This window comes from Mandrillus leucophaeus, unplaced genomic scaffold (genome assembly GCF_000951045.1).
Source record: "Mandrillus leucophaeus isolate KB7577 unplaced genomic scaffold, Mleu.le_1.0 Scaffold600, whole genome shotgun sequence".
NCBI classification, from domain to species: Eukaryota; Metazoa; Chordata; class Mammalia; order Primates; family Cercopithecidae; genus Mandrillus; species Mandrillus leucophaeus.
The window spans coordinates 1,304,850-1,328,093 of NW_012106476.1; the positions used below are offsets into that span (position 1 = coordinate 1,304,850).

Here is a 23,244-nt window from a genome sequence, read left to right on the forward strand (position 1 = left end):
ACTGTTATGGTTTTATACAAAAGTATTACTACAAAATTATGTATGAATCCAATTATTGTTAGTTCTAAAATATTTTAAAGCCATGTAATATTTTGAGAAAATATACAATAAATACAAAATACTAAATTTTTATATGGCAAAGTATTCTCCAATCTGCTCAGATTTTTATATACAAGTTCTTTTTTTTTTTTCTTTTTTAAATAGATGTAGGCCAAGAAAGAGTGTGTTAAGTATACGTAACCAAAATCAATGTTCGGCCGGTACATTTTCTCTTATGCAAAGTTTATCAGTTGCACTCTTCTGATAAAATGAGTCTGCAGATACCGAAAGGGCAAGAATGGCACCTACTGCTTGTTCACAGAAGGAACCATTAAACGCAATCAACACCCATGTCTTTTTATGGTCTCCTGGAAGCCAATCCAAAGGAGGATGGAAACAAAGCTTCCAGTAGAAAGTGAGAAATAATCTTTTTTCAGTCACAGCAACATTCAGCCACGGATTCCTCTACCAAAGTTGGGATGAATCTATTCTAAACAGCAATAGAAAAATTTCAACTGCTGGTTGGTCTTTTAAATTAAATATAGTTAAACAAAATAAGGATTACTTGAGCTTCCTCCCAGAAATTAGAACCACTACTTAACCTACAGATACTATGATTACAAATATTTTATGACTTCTGTATCTTAATATCCACATGATCTTTAAATACTCTCACTCCTCCCACCCCACTATATTAGGGATGACATCATTCTTTAAGTACACAAGATGGCTTGCTTCTTCACAACTACAACAAATAGGTACAACCCTAGAACTCCATCAGAATTATTTCTATAAATTAAATGTTCCCATCTGTTCCCCTGTACTTTAACTCCCACACAGCTAAGCTTCTAAGCAGTTAGCTAATGTTTCCGTTTCATTCTAAGATTAAAACACATCTCTACTATAATAGCAGTCAGCTTAACTAAAAGTAAAATACAAGTAATTCAAGTTAATCACTTAATGACATCAGTATTTAAGATATCTCCGAAAGTCACTACTTATAGTCATGAGTGGGAGTCACTATTGGCATCCTGCTACCTATTCCTACAATATATTTCCATTTTCCTATAAAAACAACTGTATAAATCATGTTTGAAGTGCTGCACCTTTAATTACAGATCTTTTTTTTAAAAAGGAATAAAATTGGCATTCTGGTGCCATTCTGGATTTTATATCAACCAAAAACCTTTAGTAGGCTGGGCACAGTGGCTCACGCCTGTGAGGCTGAGGTGGGCAGATCATGTGAGGTCAGGAGATCGAGACCAGCCTGGCCAACATCGTGAAACCCTGTCTCTAATAAAAATACAAAAAAATAGCTGGCGTGGTGGCACACACCTGTAATCCTAGCTACAAGGGCAGGCTGAGGCAGAGGAATCACTTGAACCTGGGAGATGGAGGTTGCGGTGAGCCAAGATTGCACCATTGCACTTCAGCCTGGGTGACAGAGCAAGACCCTGTCTCAAAAAAAAAAAAAAACAAACAAACAAAAAAAAACCTTTATCTCTAAATCCTTATTTTGAATAGCTAGTGGACAATATTTATTCAAATATAATTTTTTAAAGATTATAAATACAACTCACCCAATAAAGATATGGAATAGAAGAATTTGGCACCAAAAGAATGAGTGACAATTTTATGATAGGGTAAAGAGTACTCACTGTTAGAAAATGGTCACTAATAGTTCCTTAGTAAAACCTCTGAACAGACAGTTCAGAGAAATCTACAAATGGCACTGACAAATATAAGCAAAAATGCTCATTTTCACTCATAAGATAAAAATAAAAGCTACCACGAGATATCATGGTATCTCACTATCAGACTGGAAAAAAACCCAAAAGCTGACAACAAATCTTGACTGAGGGTGTGGACAGACAGACATACATATACTGCTGATGGAAGGCCAAATATTACAGTTCCTATGGAGGAGAATCTGTTAATATCTAATAAAATTATGTATGTATTTACCCTTGATAGAACAATCCCATTTCTAAGAATGTGTCCTAGAGACACAGCTCCTTAAACATCAAACAACAGTATACAGTTATTCACTGCAGGATCCCAAATGTCCACCCACAGAAGACTGGTTTGAATTGTATTACAGCCACAACTGAGTACTATGGAGCTGGAAAACGAATGAGAAAATATTTCCTAGAAATCAAAATTGTTAAGTTTAAATAGTAAAGTACAGAACAATGCATATAAAATACTTCTATGCAGCAGGATGGATAATAAAAGTGGACATAAAATGTTAATATGCTTTTAGAAAAGAAATACAGGGGGAAAAAAATCCAGAAACTAATGAAAGTGGTTACCTGCAGGAAGCAGCTATGAATAGGATATAAGGAGAAGATGAGATCAAGATTTGGAACATATATTTTTTAAAACATAGTTTTAACTTTTGAGCCATATAAACGTTTTACATTCAAAAACAAATAAAAAATGTAGGCCAGGCATGGTGGCTCATGCCTAAAATCTCAGCACTTCGGGAGGCCAAGGCAGGAGGATCGCTTGAGCCCAGGAGTTTTGAGCAACACAGTGAAACTTCATCTTGACAAAAAAACAAAACAATTACCCGGCATGATGGTGCGCACCTGTAGTCCTGGCCACTAAGAAGGCTGACGTGAGATGATCACTTGATCCCAGAAGTCAAGGCTGCAGTGAGTCATTAATTGTGCCACTGCACTCCAGCCTGGGTGACAGAGTGAAACCCTGTCTCGAAAAATGTAGAGGAAATCCCAGTAATATAAATAGAAAAAAAATTAATTGTATATCAAATTGGTAACACAAATATTTCAAATAACTTTAAAGCTTCACACTGGGAAACATGTAAGCACAAAAAAAGGCAAATTTCAAATTCTGCTCAATCTGTTTACTGTTAACAGTAATACTGATTGTAATTTTTTTTACTTTTTATACAGTGTGCCTACACTTAAAATCATTGACAGGTTCTTGGAAACTGACTTTAAGAGAAACAACCTACAGCAGGTCCTCAAACATTTTGTTCAACAGCCTTTATTTTTTATTATACTTTAAGTTCTAGGGTACATGTGCACAAGGTGCAAGTTTGTTACATATGTATACATGTGCCATGTTGGTGTGCTGCACCCATTAACTCATCATTTATATTAGGTATATTTCTTAATGCTATCCCTCACCCCTCCCCACACCCCACAATAGGCCCCAGTGTGTGATGTTCCCCACCCTGAGTCCAAGTGTTCTCATTGTTCAGTTCCCACCTATGAGAGAGAACATGTGTTTGGTTTTCTGTCCTTGTGATAGTTTGCTCAGAATGATGGTTTCCAGCTTCATCCATGTCCCTACAAAGGACATGAACTCATTCTTTTTTATGGCTGTATAGTATTCCACCTGTCTCTTATACACATCTAGATGTGTACCTCACCCCACGACAGGCCCCAGTGTGTGATGTTCCCCACCCTGAGTCCAAGTGTTCTTTGTTCAACATCCTTTCATTATAAAGTTGATGAGGAAAAAAACTGGTTTTATTATCCATCATTTCATGTTAAGTGAAAACTTACTGTATATTATAGAATAAAGGAAACAATACGGAGCCAAAATTTTCCCTGTAAGTGATGAGAGATTAAACATAAACATATAAAAGAAGTGAAGACAAAAACTCTATACTGTTAAATTTGGACTGGAAATACTACATAAACTCAGGATTTCTAATGTACTTTTTACTTTCATTTACTGAAGCTCATATATATGAACTCATGATATAATGAACTCTTTATTTTATACACAGACGCATATATTTCCTAGCTCTGTCCACGGAAAAGGCCTAGAAGGAATAATACTCCTTTAGCAGGTAGGCTTTCCAAAGTCCAACATATCTGCTAAAAAAAAAAAACAGGAGTTTTAAAGAAATGGGTGATTCCAAATCTTGAAACAACAGAGGTTAAACAGTGAGATTATGGCAGCAGGACAGGAGCTGGCTTGAATGAGCTCTTCCTGGCCAAATCTGAAAAATGTCAACATCAAAAAGAATAATGACTATTACTTATTCTAACAAGTTGAATCAGAAAAAATTAATCCATGAGTCCACAGTGATTCCAAACAGTGGGAGGGAAGGAAAAGAGAAAAGAAGAAAAGGCCAGGCATGGTGGCTCATGTCCGTAATCCCACCACCTTAGGAAGCTGAGGCAGGCAGATCCCTTGAGGTCAGGAGTTCAAGACCAGGATGGTCAACACGGTGAAAACCCATCACTAATAAAAATATAAAAATTAGCTAGGTGTGGTGGTGGGCACCTGTAGTCCTAGCTACTCGGGAGGCTGAGGCAGGAGAATCACATGAACCTGGGAGGTACAGGTTGCAGTGAGCTGAGATCATGCCACCGCACTCCACACTCCAGCCTGGACAATAGAGTGAGACTCTGTTCCAAAAAAAATAAAAAAATAAAAAAGAGAGAGAAAGGAAGAACAATCCTTTTTAATGAGGAATACTGACTAATGCAAATAGAATAAAAGAATTAGAAAAATCATGATTTCGTAATCATGGTAATCACAGTAAAGGTCATCAACGTATTCTAAAAGATGCAGGAGTACTGGGGAATAGGATAATTATAAAGTGCCCAAGTAACACATCACAGACAACTAAGCAACACAGGGTGAAAAAACACTACTTTGAAAATGGAGCAATCTGGTACTTCCACCCACCTACATGGGACAACACTGACACTGGACCTCCTGCCTCCCTAGGTGACACAGTATAAAGGACAACACCAGTGAATGTTTAAACTCAGTCTCCTCAACTCAAACATTTCCAGTTTACAGGAAATAAAGGGATGGAGAAATGACTTAAAGCCACGGGGAAGCAATCAGACAAATACTTAAAGTAAGACATTTATGAGAAATCTGGCCTGGATACTTCAAAAAGTTATTGTCATTAAAACAATGAGAGCACTTTAGATTAAAAGACTAAACAGGTTTAATCAAATGCATTATATGATGACTGTATCCTCGTTTGAAAAAAAAAAGCATCTATGAAAGATGGAAAAATCAGAGTAACTTGAATAAAAACTAGATATAATATTCAGGATGTGTTAATATTCTCAGGCATAATAAAGATAATAGTCATATCTAAGAATGCCTCTTTTTAGAAGATGCATGTTTAAACATTTAAGGATGAAGTGTCATAATATGGTAGCTTTCAAACAATTCAGAAAATAAAAGGAGAGGAAGAGAGCCAGAGAGAGGAATGACAGCCAGCAAGACAGCAGGACAGGAATGACAGTGACACCAAGGGGTGAGAGACCAAGATCAACCAAGTGGGGTTAAACAAAGACCAAGACTGACAGATGGAGACAGAGATTCGAAGACTGACAAGCCAACAGGTACAGACAGATGATCTGAGGTGGAGAGACAGAGGCAGAAAGACCAAGATAGAGAAATAAAGAAAATGTGGCAAAATGTCAAAAATCAAAGAATCTACATGGAGAGTATACAGTTATTGTACCATTCATTTAACTTTTCTGAAAGCTTGAAATTTTTAGAATGGGTGCTGACATGAAGCTCAAGAAAAAATGAACACACTTGAACTTGGCTCCCCATGAGACTGTAAGTAAGCGAGGATTATGTCTTACTCATTTCTGATGTCCTGGTACCAAGCACAACATTTAACATGTAGGGTGACCAGCAAACACTTATAGAAAGAATAGAGAACCACTTTTATTTAAAGTACAACTAATACATATTGAGCCCTGAACACATGCTGGACAGTACAAACAGCTTTCCATCCCTGATCGCATCAGATCCTTGCATCAACCCCGCGGTGGCTATTACTCTTATCTCATGTTAGTAATGGGGGAATGTGGGTACTGGAGGTTAAGCAATTGCCCCAGGCCACAAAGTTACCCAGTGGCCAGGCAAGCTTTCCAGTCGTTTGTCTCCAGAGCCTCCCTCTGACCTCAGTGCTATTGTGCAGTGAGTTCTCAGAATTTAAAATGTACATAAAATTTATCTCGGACTTGTGTAAAATGCATGGTCCAGGGCCTTGACGACAGCTCTGGGATAGACTAAGAAATGTCCACCTTTAAGGGGCACCCAAGATAACTATGATGCCAATGGGATACACACCACATTTCAAGAAACACTGCTCAAGGACAACACGGAATGACAGAGGGCAGGTTCCGGAAGGGTCACTGGGGTGCACTTTGGTAGAACAGCCAGTAAATTGGGACTAGTTGTGAACAGGTTTATTTTTAATAAAATATAATCTTCACCACAAAATGCAAATCACTAACAACAGATGAGGTCGTTTTACTTCTGTGCCATCATAACGGACAAAGGTAATGAAATAAAATGGTGTCTGAACACCTCAACCCTGAGCGTTTGTGAATATTCTGATCGCTGATCACTTATAAGTTGGTATCAAAAACAATATTTGATACTTTCTAAAAGAAATACATTTTGGTAAATATTTTCCCGCAAAAAGCAAGGCTCCCTTCATTTCAGGGTTACCTCTGAGGTTAAAATGGTTATCAGAGATATGTGTATTTTCTAACTTCTGAACTAATCTTCCAGAAGAATAAACTCGAACCTTGTAAAGAAAGCTACACAGACAAGAGCTTCATAAGCCAAACACATGAACAGAAGTTGAATCCAAAGACTGTAATTACTAGTTTTAAAAGTCGGCCGGGCGCGGTGGCTCACGCCTGTAATCCCAGCACTTTAGGAGGCTGAGGCAGGTGGATCATGAGGTCAGGAGATTGAGACCACCCTGGCTAACATGGCGAAACCCCGTCTCAACTAAAAATACAAAAAATTGGCCAGTCATGGTGGCCGGCGCCTGTAGTACCAGCTACTGGGGAGGCTGAGGCAGGAGAATGGCGGGAACTCAGGAGGCGGAGCTTACAGTGAGCTGAGATGGCGCCACTGCACTCCAGCCTGGGCAAAAGAGCGAGACTCCGCCTCAAAAAAAAAGAAAAACAAAGTCATGTTACTGGCTTATGCATTATGTACATTCAGTCCTTACAGTAAAAGCAATGCTAAATTTAGTGCTTAACCTCTAACATACTATAAAATTCAAAATAAATCCTAAAGTCAATACCATCAATTTCCACCAAATAAATACGCACTTTCTCTTCAAAGGTTCTATTAGACTCTGATAGAACTTCTTGTTGAGAAATACATTACTTAATGAATGCTAACTCACATCTCCCTTTGTCCCAACAGAGACTATAAAAGTGTCCTTTATTCCTTTATACATGATTATAATACTAACCCACTTTGCAAACATTTTAGAGTAATTATTCTATTGTAATCAAACCCCTTTTATCACATGCTGATCCATCCAGAGTCTATTATGCTACTACCCTCAGGACAAACTGCAAAAAGTTCCAAGGTTTCTCTCTAGGAAAGCAAACAGCCAATAGCCAAAGACCAAACTGACTAGAATATAGGGCCCTCTGCCTGAATATTTTCAGACCAGGGCAATAAATACTGTGAATCTATTTATATGTTAAAGCCAACCAGTCATTCACTATGTGCAAATGGCTGTTTAATTATTAAACAAGCAATTTCCCTTAAATAGGTTTGTTATAATGTTTAGACTACAAAGACGAAGAATACTGCTTGTCTACTGGCCATGTTACTTTCAAAAAGTAACATCTCAATGAGATTAAAATATACACAAATACCTGTTCACATTCCGTCCTCTGTATTCTCAACTCTCCATGCTACTAAGTATAAACTTCTGACTGTAACTCTCCTAGTTTTCTGTTTACAAAAGACAAGATCCATAACATCACCCAACAACCAGGGTCTAAGTAAACTTCTTACCATAATAAATATCTTAAACGTCAAATTCTTTTACTTCTAGATGAGCCAGCTTTCTTATTCTTATTAGCTAATAAGCAGCACATCTTCTGTTTATGTTTACCTGAGAAAGACACCTACGCAGGACAGAAATTTGTAATGTACCCCTCACGCTGCAACTGGAGTTTGCCTATAGAAATCACTAGAACTGAGAGTAGTGTGGAGGACTGAGTAGGGAGTTCAAGGAAGATGAAACACAAACGAGTCACTCTGATAAAAAAACTCCAACATGACTTCTCTGTGGTTATTTTGGAAGTCAGACTGGCGCCTTTCTAGGTGCAGGAGACACTATCAGATGTCTGCTGTGCCTGCCCAGAAAGGAAGGTCTTGACTCTTCTATTTCGTTCTTGCTCTCTAGCCACAGAGGAGGATACCTAAGTGAATTAGGCCAGTAAGATGCTCTCCTTGGGAATTCAGAACTGACTAAAACAGTAGTCTCTGACTGGATTAGTCCCTGGACAGTGAAATTATTCAGGCACTGTGCCACAGTCACCCTTCCCATGTGCACTTAGTGGCACAAAAAGCCACTCTCGGGTATAGAGCGAAGAAGGTGCAGAGAGAAGTCCCTGGGTTCCCAGGAGTCTCCCACTTTTGTTCCCTGTTATTTATGAGGCCTGGCTTCATTCTCTGGCTTCTAAATGAGAGGTACCTATCTCCCTACAACAAACTCACTCACTCATTCATTCATTCATTCATTCATTCATTCATTCATTCATTCTTCACTCAAGAGTCTGTTTCTTGAAGCCAAAGAGTCCAAATTAATATAACAGTTAAACAGGATACTGACCACTCTGATTTTGGATTTCATAAAAACTGCTGAGAAACAAATGTTACTTTGTATTGAAAATTAACCAGTAGTTATTCACTGGCCATATGAAAGAAACCTTACTATGATGACAAAAGCAATACACCAAACACAGAGTTTACAGTTTAGGCAGAGACATTAGGAAGGTCAATTAAGAAAGGGAAAATAGAGCCCAGGCGCGGTGGCTTACGTCTGTAATCCCAGCACTCTGGAAGGCTGAAGCGGAAGGATCACGAGGTCAGGAGATCGAGGCCATCCTGGCTAACATGGTGAAACCCCGTCTCTACTAAAAATACAAAAAATTAGCTGGGCATGGTGGCGGGCGCCTGTAATCCCAGCTACTCAGGAGGCTGAGGCAGGCGAATTGCTTGAACCCGGGAGGCGGAGGTTGCAGTGAGCCGAGATCATGCCACTGTACTCCAGCCTGGGCAACAGAGCAAGACTCCATCTCAAAAAATAAATAAATAGATAAACCAAATAAAAAAAATTTTTAAAAAAGGAGAAAACGGAAAATCAATAATACTACGTAATGTTTATTGAGTAGTTACTATGTGCCAGGAATTGTTCTAAGTTCTTCAGATTAGTATTAACTCAATTAACTCCCCAAAATAAGCACCTAATCTATAAAGCAGGAACTAGTATTATCCTATTTTTTAGATGAAAAAAAAACAAGTCACAGAGAAATTAACCTGCCCAAAGTTACTAAGCATCTGATTCAGAGCCCACAATTTTAACCACTGTATCTGCCACCTCTCTCCTAAGAAGGAAAGGCAGAGGGAGCAGAAAGTCCAAAGACAGCAAGGCTTCTTCATCCTAGCTATCTGAAATTTAGTAAAAATATCAATAATCTAGCAAACCAATGTCTGATTTGTATCAAAAAAATAACACCTGTGAGCCAAGAAACAGAGTTGTTCTAAAGGATGATAGCTACTCTCAAACATATTTGCTTAGTATCCATTTATAAAATAAAGTTACGAAATAAACTAGAACAGTCTTGTTTCGCTTTTATTTTTATTTTTAGAGGAGTAAGAAAACTGGATAAACTCTACGAACTACTATAAATTATAACTGGCAAACGGGAACGAGCAAGAAGCAGAACTAAGAACTCCAGTAGTACAATTTTATGTAGATTTCATTCCACTGGCTTCACATAACCTAACAGTGTAAACAGCATCCCTGTATTGCAGCACAGAATAACTGAAGCTCAAAATGCTATACTCCGTCTAAAGGCAGGTAAGGGTTTAATTCAAAACTGAGTAAGAAAGAACACCAATGTTTATTAAAGGTATTACTGATACACACTCCAAAAGTACTAAGTACTATAGAATTCAAAACTTTTCCTCCTTGGTTTTAACAATTTTAACTATTCAGCAATATCGTATCAGTTGTTTGTCTGTTTTAAACATCTCTCATGCCTCTATTTGTAAAACATCTGGTTCCTCCTTTATTTTTTATTTAGTTGTGCTTCATCTCTTTAATATAGTTATGATTTTTTATCTTTTTACATAAAGTATATGTACAATATATAAATAATAAATTTTTATTTTTCAACTTCTCTTGGAGGCACAATTTTTTTTCCCTAAATTGTTGCTGTTTAATTGCCATTCATAGCTAGAACGTTCATGCTTGAAAACTTGCCACAATCCCAACTTTAAACTTTCACCAGTTAACAAAGACACAAAATTGAATATTCAAGCAATGCTTTTACTACTTCTAGGCTGTTTCCTTGCTATCTTTAACCGTATCTTAGCTTTAGCTGGCCTGTACTATCACAGTTGTCCTCTTTCATACAATGCTTCCTTCCACCAACATAAAAATGAAACAGAGGAGTAAACTAATCAATTTTTCAGTTAATTTGTGTCTTGACGCTAGAATAGAAAATAAGATTCAGGCCGGGCATGGTGGCTCACGCCTGTAATCCCTTTGCGAGGCCAAGGCGGGCAGATCACGAGGTCAGGAGATCAAGACCATCCTGGCTCACACGGTGAAACTCCATCTCTACTAAAAATAAAAAAAATATAAAAAATTAAAAAAATTAGCCGGGCACAGTGGCGGGCGCCTGTAGTCCCAGCTACTCGGGAGGCTGAGGCAGGAGAATGGCATGAACCCAGGAGGCAAAGCTTGCAGTGAGCCAAGATCGCACCACTGCACTCCAGCCTGGGTGACAGAGTGACTCCATTTCAAAAAAGAAAAAGAAAAAGAAAGGAAGATTCAAAAGCAAGCACTGTTCTCACTTAGGATCTCATTAGATATTAATATTTTCAATTCATATCACCATATCTTATCAGAATTTTTCCCTTAGATGAAAGATCCTGGTTGGTCTGGTTTTGGTATCAACTAAAACAAGTTATTCAGGTCCACAGTTCATTTAAATTAACATCTGGAATATTAGCTCCTATAGACACAAAACAGAGAAATTACAGTGCTTTATAATTTCTTTATTCACAACCACTAATGATTAGGTAGACAATAAAGTAATTTTTAATTTGAAAACCTTTTTTTTAAAAAAAAAAAAAAAACACTCACATATCGTAGCATATCATGGTAAAAATGATAAAACGGTAATTGATACATATTAAAATATGTTAATGAGCATTATATTTGACCCAGAAATTTAAAAACTATTTCCTTGACAAAAAAGAAAGTGGCAGAATTTAAATAGTAATAAGAAACTTGTACACTTACCAGCTTCTCAATTTCTGATTCAAGATTCTGTATACAGTCAAGTTTTCTCTTGCGACAGCGCTGTGCAGCAATTCTGTTTTTACTTCTTCTTCGAATATCATGGATACAATCCAGCTGTTCTGGAGTAAGCTTGTGCATTTTCAACAAGGACTGAAAATCATTTCGAGAGAGTGAAATTATCCGTTGTGCATTGAATGGCAGCTTTACCTAGAATACGAAATAAATATTACTAATTATTGCTGTACTTTATAATTATACTCAAACCTAGGAAGATGAAGGTATACATCTAGGTTTTTCAGAGAACTTACTTTACATTAAAGAAAACATAGGCCTCTATTCCCAATTTCTATATAATCAATTATAATAAACACTGATAATCTAATTTGTATTTATGGTCTATTTCAAAAGACAAATACATTAAGCAGATTTTTTTTTCAGCAAATCAAACATATTAACACAAATACTGACATATGTAAAACGTAAACACAATTTTATTTTACTAAATAAACATTATTTTTACTTTTACTTTATTTTTGCATGTTAATACACACTTTTTACTCAACCCAAAAATAAAATCTATTTTATTTTTTGAATGAAATGACTATGCAGCATTGGTTTTACGTTAGTATAATTATGCTACTAATTTCTACAGCATTTCAGAAAATTTATTTTTCTATCAAGAAAATGATAGCCTCACATAAATCACTCTAAAACATACATGTCTCTTGCCGATACAAAAAAAGTTAGAAAAGTTTTATGACTATGTTGAAGTCATTTCAACATACTTAAATTTGGAAAAAGAAAATCTTTTCTAAAACAAAATTGTGTGGGTTTAATTATATTATCAAAAATGTAAATGAAACACTGGTCAGTCTGGCAATCTACTTAGCTTACCTTTTAAGCTTATAGATATTTGTTACATAAAATGTTTAAAAAATTTTTAAATGTTTTATTTTTAATATTCTTTTTGTAGTAATTCCAAATGCTACATTTATAACGTCATAAAAGTCTATATATAACCCAAACATACATACTACTTCTTAATCACCAATCCATCTCCTTCCAAAGCCAAGATTTTTTTTTTTTTTAAAGCCTCTTTCAAAAGCCATGTCATCTAACAGCTACGAAACCAAAGAAAATGCCAAAGAATGGGATGTGGAGAAATTGGAATCATTGTACACCTGTGGGAGAATAGTGCAGCTGCCATGGAAAATGGTATGGAGGTTCCTCAAACCATTAAAAATCATAGCACTGTATGTCCCAGCAATCTTACTCCCGGGTATTTATCCAAAAGAATTGCAATCAGCATCTGAAAGGGCTATCTGCACTCATCTACACATATTCTTTTTTTTGGAGACAGGATCTCTGTCATGCAGGAGTACAGTGGTGCAATCACGGCTCACTGCAGCCTCAACCTCCTGGGCTCAAGCGATCCTCTCACCTCAGCTTCCTAAGTAGCTGGGGCTACAGGCACATGCCACCATGACTGGCTGATTTTTGTATTTTTTGTAGAGACAGGGTTTCACCATGTTGCCCGAGCTGATCTGAAACTCCTGGACTCAGGCAATCCACCCACCTCACCCTCCCAAGGTGCTGGGATTACAGTCATGAGCCACTGTGCCCAGTTTGCACTCCCATCTATATTCATTACCACATTATTCACAATAGCCACGATATGGAAACAACCTAAATGTCCATGGATGGATGAATGGATAAAGAAAATGTGGTGTACATACATAAAGGAATACCATTCAGCCTGATAAAAAGAAGGAAATCCTGCCATTTGCTAAAATATGGAGAATCTGGAAGGCAACATGCTAAGTGAAATAAGCCAGACACAGAGGAGAGTAAATCCAACATGATTTCACTTATACAAAGTAGACAGAACAGTCAAACTCATAGAAACAGAGAGTAGAATGGTGGTTGCCAGGGTCTGGGAAGAGGGAAAAAAGGGGGAATTGCAATTGGATGGGTTAAATTTCAGCTACAAAAGAATAAGTTACAGAGATCTGCTGTAGAATACCATGCTTATACTTAACAATACTGCATCATGCACTTAAAAATTTATTATAAGGGTAGATTCTGTGGTAAGTATTCTTATCACAATAAAAAAAAATAAAGCCCAAGAAAGGGGAAAAAAATGCAATGGATAAAATAGAAAAATAATTTTTAAAAAGAATGTAAATTGCGATTATAAAGAGAAAAGTCAACTATTGAAAGGCAAACAAAATCATATAAAACATAAAAACAAAAAAAAAGAAAAAACATTTTAAATAATATATTTTTGGAAGGAACAGGCCCTTATCATTATCGGACTTATAAGTAATATTTTACTGAAGGGAGCTAACAAATACAAACTTTTATGTACAGAATACACAAATCAAGCTTGTTTTGATCATACCAGCTACATGTAATTCATGCTAAATTAAGACACTCATCAATAGCTGAAATGGCCAAAGGAAAATTTAAAAATCAATGGCCATGAAAAACTAGATCCAATAAACTTTACTCCACTAGAAGCCACATTCCTACAACTAATCACTGTTAAACCATTGCTCAGGGACATGTCCCAGGTCTAGAGGTTCTTGTTGGCAATGAGCAAGATTGAATATATGCTGCATTTTTCCGGGAGTTATCATGTAATGAGCATAGAATCATTATTCTTTTCCGTCTTGTGGCATGGCATTTGATTTAAACAATTAAATGGCCGACATGTGAACACAGCCAATGTGTGAACCTACTTTATGGTTAATACATCTACTGGAAATAAACGAACACAGAAGTTCTTCAAACTTCATCCATCTCTTTTAGTATTTATCACAGTCTTTTTAAAATTGTTTTTGAGACAGAGTCTTGCTCTGTCTCCTAGGCTGGAGTGCAATGGCACAAACCTGGCTCCCTGCAACCTCTGCCTCCCACATTCAAGTGCTTCTCCTGCCTCAGCCTCCCGAGTAGCTGGGATTACAGGCACAGGCACCCGTCGCCACGCCCAGCTAATTTTTGTAGAGATGGGATTTCGCCATGTTGGCCAGGCTGGTCTCGAACTTCTGATTTCAGGTGATTCACCCTCTCCTTGGCTTCCCAAAGTGCTGGAATTACAGCTGTGAGCCACTGCGCCCAGCCCCATCACACAGTCTTAAAATTAACTTTATATGAGTTTCCTCCCCACTCCCTGAACCTGATCATATCCCTAACGATGCAAAGGGAGCTGATCCAGAGTAAATCCCAATTAATAGTTATTAAAACAATGAATTAAGAACATACTCCTGCTCACCTCACATTCTTGTTCCCTGGCTGAACAGGATTCACTGTCTCCTTCAGTGTCCGTCTCCGAGTCGTCTCCCAAGCTAATGACACAAGCATATGGGCAAGGTTCTTGCTGGGGTTCTGAAACATAATCATCGTTTCCAATTTCCAAATTGCTTGAACAGCCTTCAGTACTCAGAGTACTTATAAAAGGGCAGTTGACAGAACTTAACGTTGTAAAAGTCCTTTGACCTGGTTCTGGGCTCTCGCTAATCCTGATACCTAACCAGGGACACTCAGACCGTTTCTGTGAGATCTGTTCTGAGCCATCTTTGGCCACAGCAGGTGATAACTGCATTTGGCAAGGAGAGTCGGTGCTGCAAATGTCACTCCAGAAGCCTTTGGCTAGGTGTTCTGCCACTTCGCGCTCCACACTACTCCTATCACTAGATGCAACACTACTATCTTCCCTGGGGCCCAAGTCGGATTTCAAAGGTAAATCCTGACTTTCGCCAAATGTTTTTTCTTGAACATCTGTACCTGACAAAGGTTTTTCTGTTAACACTGTTGTGTTTTGCATACCAGCAAAATTCAAGTCACCATATTGGTCATATGTGTGTAAAAGAGACAGAGAATAAAGTCCATGAGGGTCTATGGAAGAATTGTGGGGGAAAGGAGTCACTTCTGATTTTTCAGTTGGACACTGAGAAGCAGGCTCTTTCTTCATTTCTTCGGGTTCCATTGCTAATTTACTTTCGTCACATTTTAACATCACCTGCAAATCTCTACACTCCGGGACTCCTCCCAGGCATTCATTTTCCGACGTTTCATTTGGCTGAACAGAAGCGTGAATGTCTTTGACACTAGATTCCCCAGTACGGACTCTGTCAGTTCCAAATGCTTTTTGGAATTTTCTGTATTTGGGGCATAAAGAAGGCAAGGCCAGAGCAGCATCCTTCTCTAAGCACATGGACTCATATGTCTGACTGGCACTGTCTTGTAGAGGAGGCGAGGCTTTTGCATTTCCTTGATACCTGCGGAGTTTACATTGAGGAGTCTGAACATTTTTATTTTCCACAAATTCCTCCACTTCATCTGTTTCTAGATCCCTCTGGTCCAAAAGTGAAAGTTTAAGATCTGTTTTCTGACAGTGTGATGAAGAGCATTTTTTTCTTGGGCATTCTTGCTGGTCTGCAGTGGAGTCCAAAAACTTAAATTTCAGAAACTGAAAGCAGGATTCCTCAATATTGTGTACACTTAAAAACTCCACACATTTGCACACTTCATCCACATTCTCTTTACTTAAAATCAGTTTAGCAGTGTAGGCAAACTGAATTAAAGGTTCAAATCCTTTAACTGTCACCTGTTGATACACAAAATAAAAAACACATCATTTGAAAGCTGTCTAGTACATAAAAATGAGATAAGTGGAAGAGAAATAGATGTGTAACTTATTTGTGATAATTATAAAATATGTACTTTAATTTAAAGAAAAAATATTCTTCTAAGAAATGGAAAAGGAAAGGATCCTGGAAAAGCATGCTTTTCACAGGGACCACACACTATTTTATAGAGTCCACTCTTAATTGCACATGAATTATGGTTTACTCACATAAGTTAAAGACATTAAGACATTACAAGTTTCCCATGACAGTGGAAAAAAAAAATCATCTATGAATTAGAGCAGGATGAACACGACCTGCCACACATACATAGTGAGCCTACTGCTAGCTCAGCTCCACATGGCCACTGTATTCCAAACAACTCCAACTGCTACCAGCTGCAAAACCAGAACTTTTAAGGATATAAAACAGTACCTGTAAAGAAGTTACAAAGTCCTGATCCATGGTAAATGCATACTAACTGGTAACTATTAACTTTACTGTCCTAACAGTAAAAGTTTTAAAGATACAGATTTTTTAAAGTGATCTAGGAGAAGTTATAGAAATCATGCCTCAGTACTGTTTCAGCAAAAATTCATGGACTCAAAGTAACAAAACTTTTAAGTAGAAACTTGCACATTTACATTAAACCTGCCTCTTAAAATGAGAGGCAAATGGAACCAGCTGAAGTACACAGAAAGTCCTATCCTGGGTTAAAAGTACAAAATTAATTTGAAATCACTGAGTTCTTATAAGAGTGGTCAAGATAATATTTGTGATCTTAAAAATCTAAACATGCTAAACCATGTTTAGGCTTTTTAAAGGCTCAAATAAAAAGCAATGATACCAACAAATGCTAATGAGAATGCAGAGAAACTAAATCACTCACATATTGCTAGTGGGAATGTAAAATGGTACAGACAATTTGAAATAAACTTTCTTATAAAACTAAACATGCAACTACCATATGACTCAGCAACTGCACTCCTGGTCTTTTATCCCAAAGAAATGAAAACTTATGTTCACACAAACACCAGTACACAAATGTTTACAGCAATCTTATTTGTGATAGCCAAAAACCGGAATTAGCCTGATTTCCTTCAATAGGTGAAAAGCTATATACACACACACACACACACACACACACACACACACGGTACATCCATACTACGGAATACTACTCAGCAATAAAAAGGAAAAAATTTCTGATACACACAACCTGGATAATCTCAGCTAAGTCAAACAACATCAATCCTAAGAGGTAATATACTGCATAATTTCATTTATATAACATTTTTAGAATGACAAAACTTTAGAAAAGGAAGAAAGGTAAGTGGTTGCTATGGATTAGGGATGGAGAAAGGGGGCAAGGGAATGAGGGCATGGAGTGTAGGCAGGAGATGTCTGTGGTTATAAAAGGACAACATAAGGGATCTTTGTGTGTTGGCAAGTTCAGTATCTTTTTTTTTTTTTGAGGTGGGATCTCGCTCTGTCACCCAGGCTAGAGTACAGTGGTGCAATCTCGGCTCACGAGTAGCTGGGATTACAGATGCCCGCCACCACGCCTGACTAATTTTTGTATTTTTAGTAGAGACGTTTTGCCATGTTGGCCAGGCTGGTAAACTCCTGACCTCAGGTGATCTGCCTGCCTCGGCCTCCCAAAGTGCTGGGATTACAGGCATGAGCCACTGCACCCAGCTGAGCATCTTAACTATGGTGGTGGATACACAAACCTTCACAGGGGATAAAATTATATAGAACTTAACGCGCGAGTACACGCACACACACACACACACAGACATTATTAGTACAAGCAAAATTGTGGCGATCTGAACCCTATGGGGGACTGTATCAATATCCTGGTTGTAATACTACACTAGAACTTTGCAAAATGTTATCAATGGGGGACACTGGACAAAGTGAAAAGGAACTCTGCACTGTTTCTTATATCTGTACATGAAAACATCAAGGTGATAGTTAATATTAAATGTCAACTGACTGGATTGAAGGCTGTAAAGTCTTGTTTCTGGGTGTGTCAGTGAGGGCGTTGCTAGGGAAAATTAACATTTGAGTCAGTGGACTGGGAAAAGATGACCCACCCTCAATATGGGTGGGCACCATCCAATCGGCTACCAGCGAGGCTGGAACAAAACAGAAGGAAGAAGGTGGGATAGGTGACTTGCTGACTCTTCTGACTTTCGCCTTTCTCCCCTGCTGGATGCTTCCTGCCCTTGACATCAGATGCCAGGTTCTTTGGCCTTTGGACTCCTAGACTTACATCAGTGGTTTGCCGAGGGCTCTTGGGTCTTTGGCCACAGACTGAAGGCTACAGCGTTGGCTTCCCTACTTTTGAGGCTTTTGGACTCAGACTGGGCCACTACTGGCTTTCTTCCTCCTCAGCTTGCAGGTGGCCTATCGTATGACTTCACCTTGTGAACGTGTGAGCCAATTTTCCTTAATAAACGCCCCTTCATATATACATATATCCCATTAGTTCTGTCCCTCTGAAGAACTCTAATACACTCAATAAAAATTTCAATTAAAATTTTTAAATTAGTTAAAATAATCTAAAAAGGTCTTTAGGACAATGAGTTATAAGGTATTTTGAAACTGTCACTATAATGAAACACTTCCAATATTTGAAAACTTATGATTTACACATTAGAAAGAATGAATGAATGCATACATACATGCATGTATGCACATACCTTTCCTCCTAAATCCATGAATCAAATTTTGCTTTACTTGGAAAGTCTCATTCAATAATTTGAAAATATGAACCATAATTAATATATCTCCATTATAAAATGTGTTGGTCTTTTTTTAAAACAATGGCCAGTTCACAGGTTGGCCTTTTTTACCATTTTCTTGGTATTGCACCATTGACTCTGACCTCTGCCACAAAACTGACAACTTATCTGTTCCCAAAACTGTAGCTGCAGTTTCATAGAAGTAGGCATGGACAGCAACAAGCTCAACTGTTTATCCAACTGTATCCAACTGGGAACATCCCACACAGACCTGTCATACACAAAGAATTTCTACATTCTTTCTCCATATTCCTCCTAACTTCTATCTGTGTCCCAATGCCACAGCTTTGATACTCCTGCTAATAGCAGTTACTAACTAAATAAAGCAAGGGATGCTGCTAAGAGTCAGCATAGCCAGCACATCCCCACCCAAACGAGAGTTCCTCTTAAAGGCAGGACATTAACAAGGACCCAAACATTTGTTAGCCTGAGCTCCATAACAGACCAGGGAAAAAGATATATGTAAAAATAAGGCTCTATAAAAATGACATAACACTGTTTATTTTTTCTAATCAATACATAAAGACAAAGTCAAGAAAGAAAGAAGGGGAGACAGAACACTTATGGAATGCCTGAAAATAGGAGATGTCTTGGGAAAACGGACGTTTTATACAACCCTAAACATAGTGATATGGTTTGGCTGTGTCCCCACCCAAATCTAATCTTGAATTGTAGCTCCCACAATTCCCATGTCATGGGAGGGACCCAATGGGAGTTCACTGAATCACGGGGGCTGGTCTTTCCCATGCTATTCTCGTAATAGTGAATAAGTCTCACGAGATGTGATGGTTTTGTAAGCGGGAGCTTCACTGCACAAGTTCTCTCTTGCCCACCACCATGTAAGTCCCTTTGCTTTTCCTTCGTCTTCCACCATGATTGTGAGGCCTCCTCAGCCATGTGCAACTGTGAGTCGATTCAACTTCTTTCCTTTAAAAAGTACCCAGCTTTCAGGTATGTCTTTACTAGCGCCATGAGAACAGACTAACGCACCTAGCTACAGTTGCTGATCACTGGAAAGGGCCTCTAGGAGACAACGTCACACAGCATGGACTCTCAAAACCATGACTTTTCCAACTGCCTATAATCCACTGGGTGTGTCCTGATTTGGTCATTTCATCAAAAATAACATAACAGTGGGTGTTATGTTATATCCAACTGCTCAATACTGTTAACCAACATTCAAAATTAATGATTTCACATTAAAAAAAAAAAAACTCCATAGTTTTGGAAATGCTCCATAGCCACCTGACAAGGAGACTGTGCTTTACTTTTAACATTATGAACCATAAAAAACTTAAAAGTAAATTAAAATTGCCAGAAACATGGATCTCTCACCTCTTCTGGAAGAGTAATGTTCAGCTCTCCATCAGCCTGACCTACGATTCTCGAGTGGAAATAACTGCTGCATGCCGCCAGCACGGACCGGTGAGCGCGGAACCGCTGACCCTCCACAAAGATGGTGACATCGCATAGCACGTCTTTCTTCCGCTGGTCATTAAGGCTGAGCAAAACATTGGTGCTATGCACAGAAGATTCATAGGCAAAAACCGAGTTCTCACTCAGAGACATTCTGCATAACAGGTGTTGTCGGGAAGTTCAGTGGAAAGCATGCTTCTAATTGTCATCAACCTGCAAACACACATGTAAGATTTCACTTAAATAACATCTTGTTAAAAAATCAGTGTCAAATATAGATTAAAATATATACTCATTAAAACAAAAATGAAAATAAAAAACCTCCACAGGAACAACCTAGAGGCATTTATTCAATATACTTCATTTAAAACAGGTTCTTGATAGCAGTTTTCCTAATTTTAGGGAAAAGGTTCTTGGGGTGAGGGAAGGACGAACTTTTTGAACCACGGATTTCATGGCTCTCTGAAAGTGAGACATTACACACTGAGAAACCACCTACTACGAGCAAACAGATGGGAGCAGGGAATTTCTGGTGGCATCCCAATACTATTGTTTTGAGACAGTTGAGAGAGAGAGAGGGGAGGAGAGACAGCCAGAGAGGTGAGAAGAAGGGTCCCCAGAGGTCACACTTTGGGATAAGACTGATAGTAAAACAGGCATGTGCTGTTACACATTCTCTATGCCCCATTCCTCAACATCTGATAAAACAGGCATGTGCTGTTCCACATTCTCCATGCCCCATTCCTCAACATCTGATAGACGGCGAGTGAATTTAGTGCTTTATAACAAAGGACACTGTTCTACAAAAGGTAAAGATCCTCCAACACAAAGAAGAAAATGACTGAAATGTGTCAGGCCAGATCTTGGTAATAAGTCTTTTTATACATTAAGATTTACTTCACATTACAAATACAGGTAGGTAAAACTACCTCATTAATAACACGCAAAAACTAGGTTTTCTCAAAATGCTAAAAATAAGTTATAATTTTATATTTTTAAAAATACACACTAACATGTAATAGTCTCCAAATATTTTTTCATCACATACACGCTATTGGCAAAAACAAGAGTACCCCCAATACCTGTATGCTTATCTATATTTTTCAGACACGTGCTACTATTCTGATATATATGTTCTGAGAAACACAGAAGTTCAAAGTAAGAAGTTAAAAGAGAAGTTCTAATATTTTCTTCCAGCACCCTAAGGCCAGAAGGGATGATACTGTGAGAAGCTTATTGGCCTTTATCCGTGTGATGCCTCATGGTATCATCCCTGCGTCATTCACTTCTGTTCTCCTGACACCTTACTGCCTGAAACATGGGAAGCCCTCAAATGGTCAGTGAATGACTAAATGCTACTGCTTTCAGATTTGCTACACACTCCAAACAAAAATGAAAGGAGAAATAAGGACTACTGAAGTTCAGTCCCAAGGTTAAGGATCACAACTTATTTACTGACTCAGCATACCACACGAAATCACTGGTAACTTCAAAACTGAACACTAGAACTAACTCCAGTTTTGGCCCATAAAAGAGTATAAATTTATTTTTAGCAATTAGTCTTAATACTTCAGTTATCAAAACAAGGAATTAGTGTTAAGAATAATAGGGAAAACCATCAATCAAAGAAGTTTTTGTGGGTGGCACCACACACAGACCACTGCCCTCTTCTTTCTTCAAGACTATACTCTACCCAGAGCACACTGCCCTCCCAACCAAGCCGGACTCCATGGCTGACCACCTGCCCTACTATGGCCCTGTACCCAAGCTTCCAGCCTCCTTATTCTTTCCTGGCATCTCGGATGCACACCCTTAAAAACTATACTAATCTTACTTTTGTAGCTTGCCATTCTTTTGAACACAGCACTGCCAGAAAACACTGTAGAAACATGCAGACTGGTGTCACCATAAATTTACAACGTGCAGTCTCAGGCTCTCGGTACTGTTTACCGGTTTTTTCGTATGTCCCTGTCTCCTGTTCTCTATAGCAGCTTTCCATCTTGCCACGTTTCTCCTCCTGGTATCAGCATCTCTCCCAGTAAATCACCATAACTGGGACCCAACCTCAGAAAAAACAGTCCTCCCACTACCTCCACCAGGTTCCCTCTTCTGTTGAAAACAATCTGTAACGTATTCTCTTAATCCCATGCCATCCCTGCTTCTCTGGGATCCAATACCTTCTCTTAACACCCTGTCTCATATATATGCAACCTCTCCCTCTATGCTGGCTCCTTCCCATAGCGTTTGTTAATGAACGCGTTTAAGTCTCTCCAGAGACTATCCTAAAGATGTCAACTATCAATGGCAAGATTATTAAGCTCTAATTCTTCACCAGGCACTGAGCTAAGAGCTAGAGTTTCTCTCATTTATGCCTCAAAACAGCCCTGTGATGCTCCTCTATCATCCCAATTTTACAGATGTGGAAACCAAGGCTTAGTGAGAAGTATCTTGGCCAACATCAAAAGACCAGTAAGACAAAGAAGGGGAATTGCCACCAGACATTTTTAACTACTCCATCATTCTGTCTCCAGTTAGTACTCGCTGAACGCACAGTATGGAGATTCACTGCAGTAATGTGGGGACCCAGATATTACTAAAAGGTTATGCTTGAGACTAAGGAAATGGACTGCACAGACAGCAAGAAAAAAAAAATTGGACCTGTGCTTCAGAAAGAGAATGACTACGGGCCTTAGACACTGAAATCTAAAGCTTCTTTGGATCTCAAGGTGACTCCACACAAATAATTCCTACACCTTTACCCTAGAGCTGCTAGTAGCCCAACTACACACATCTGTGGCCCACTGCTTCTCACCCTGCCACCAGCTGGCTATTCACCTCAAATTCCAGAGAATTCTTTGCTCAGCATCTGTTTAGGCAGTTTTCAGTAACACATCATTTCATGGGTTCAGAGCGAGCTTACAGATTTGCCACCCCTGGGCGAGATGCCAATCCCAAGTCCTACCAGCTGCAGCTGAGAGAAACTAGAGATTCAGATAGTAAAACAGCCATCCAGGAGGACCCCTCTAAG

General features: G+C 38.4%; 1 protein-coding gene across 2 annotated transcripts in view; it reads right to left on the reverse strand.

Annotated features, from left to right (window-relative positions):
- The window catches only part of BACH1 (BTB and CNC homology 1, basic leucine zipper transcription factor 1), a 167,888-nt gene that overhangs the window by 4,982 nt on the left and 139,662 nt on the right, over positions 1–23,244 (reverse strand). For both annotated transcript variants that reach the window (XM_011999787.1, XM_011999788.1), the window contains 3 exons: positions 20,136–20,429; positions 14,637–15,971; positions 11,363–11,569 (listed from right to left, as the gene is read on the reverse strand). In XM_011999787.1, coding sequence (XP_011855177.1) covers positions 11,363–11,569; positions 14,637–15,971; positions 20,136–20,369 — 1,776 coding nt within the window. In that variant the 5' untranslated portion in view covers positions 20,370–20,429. The remainder of the gene's footprint in view (positions 1–11,362; positions 11,570–14,636; positions 15,972–20,135; positions 20,430–23,244) is intronic.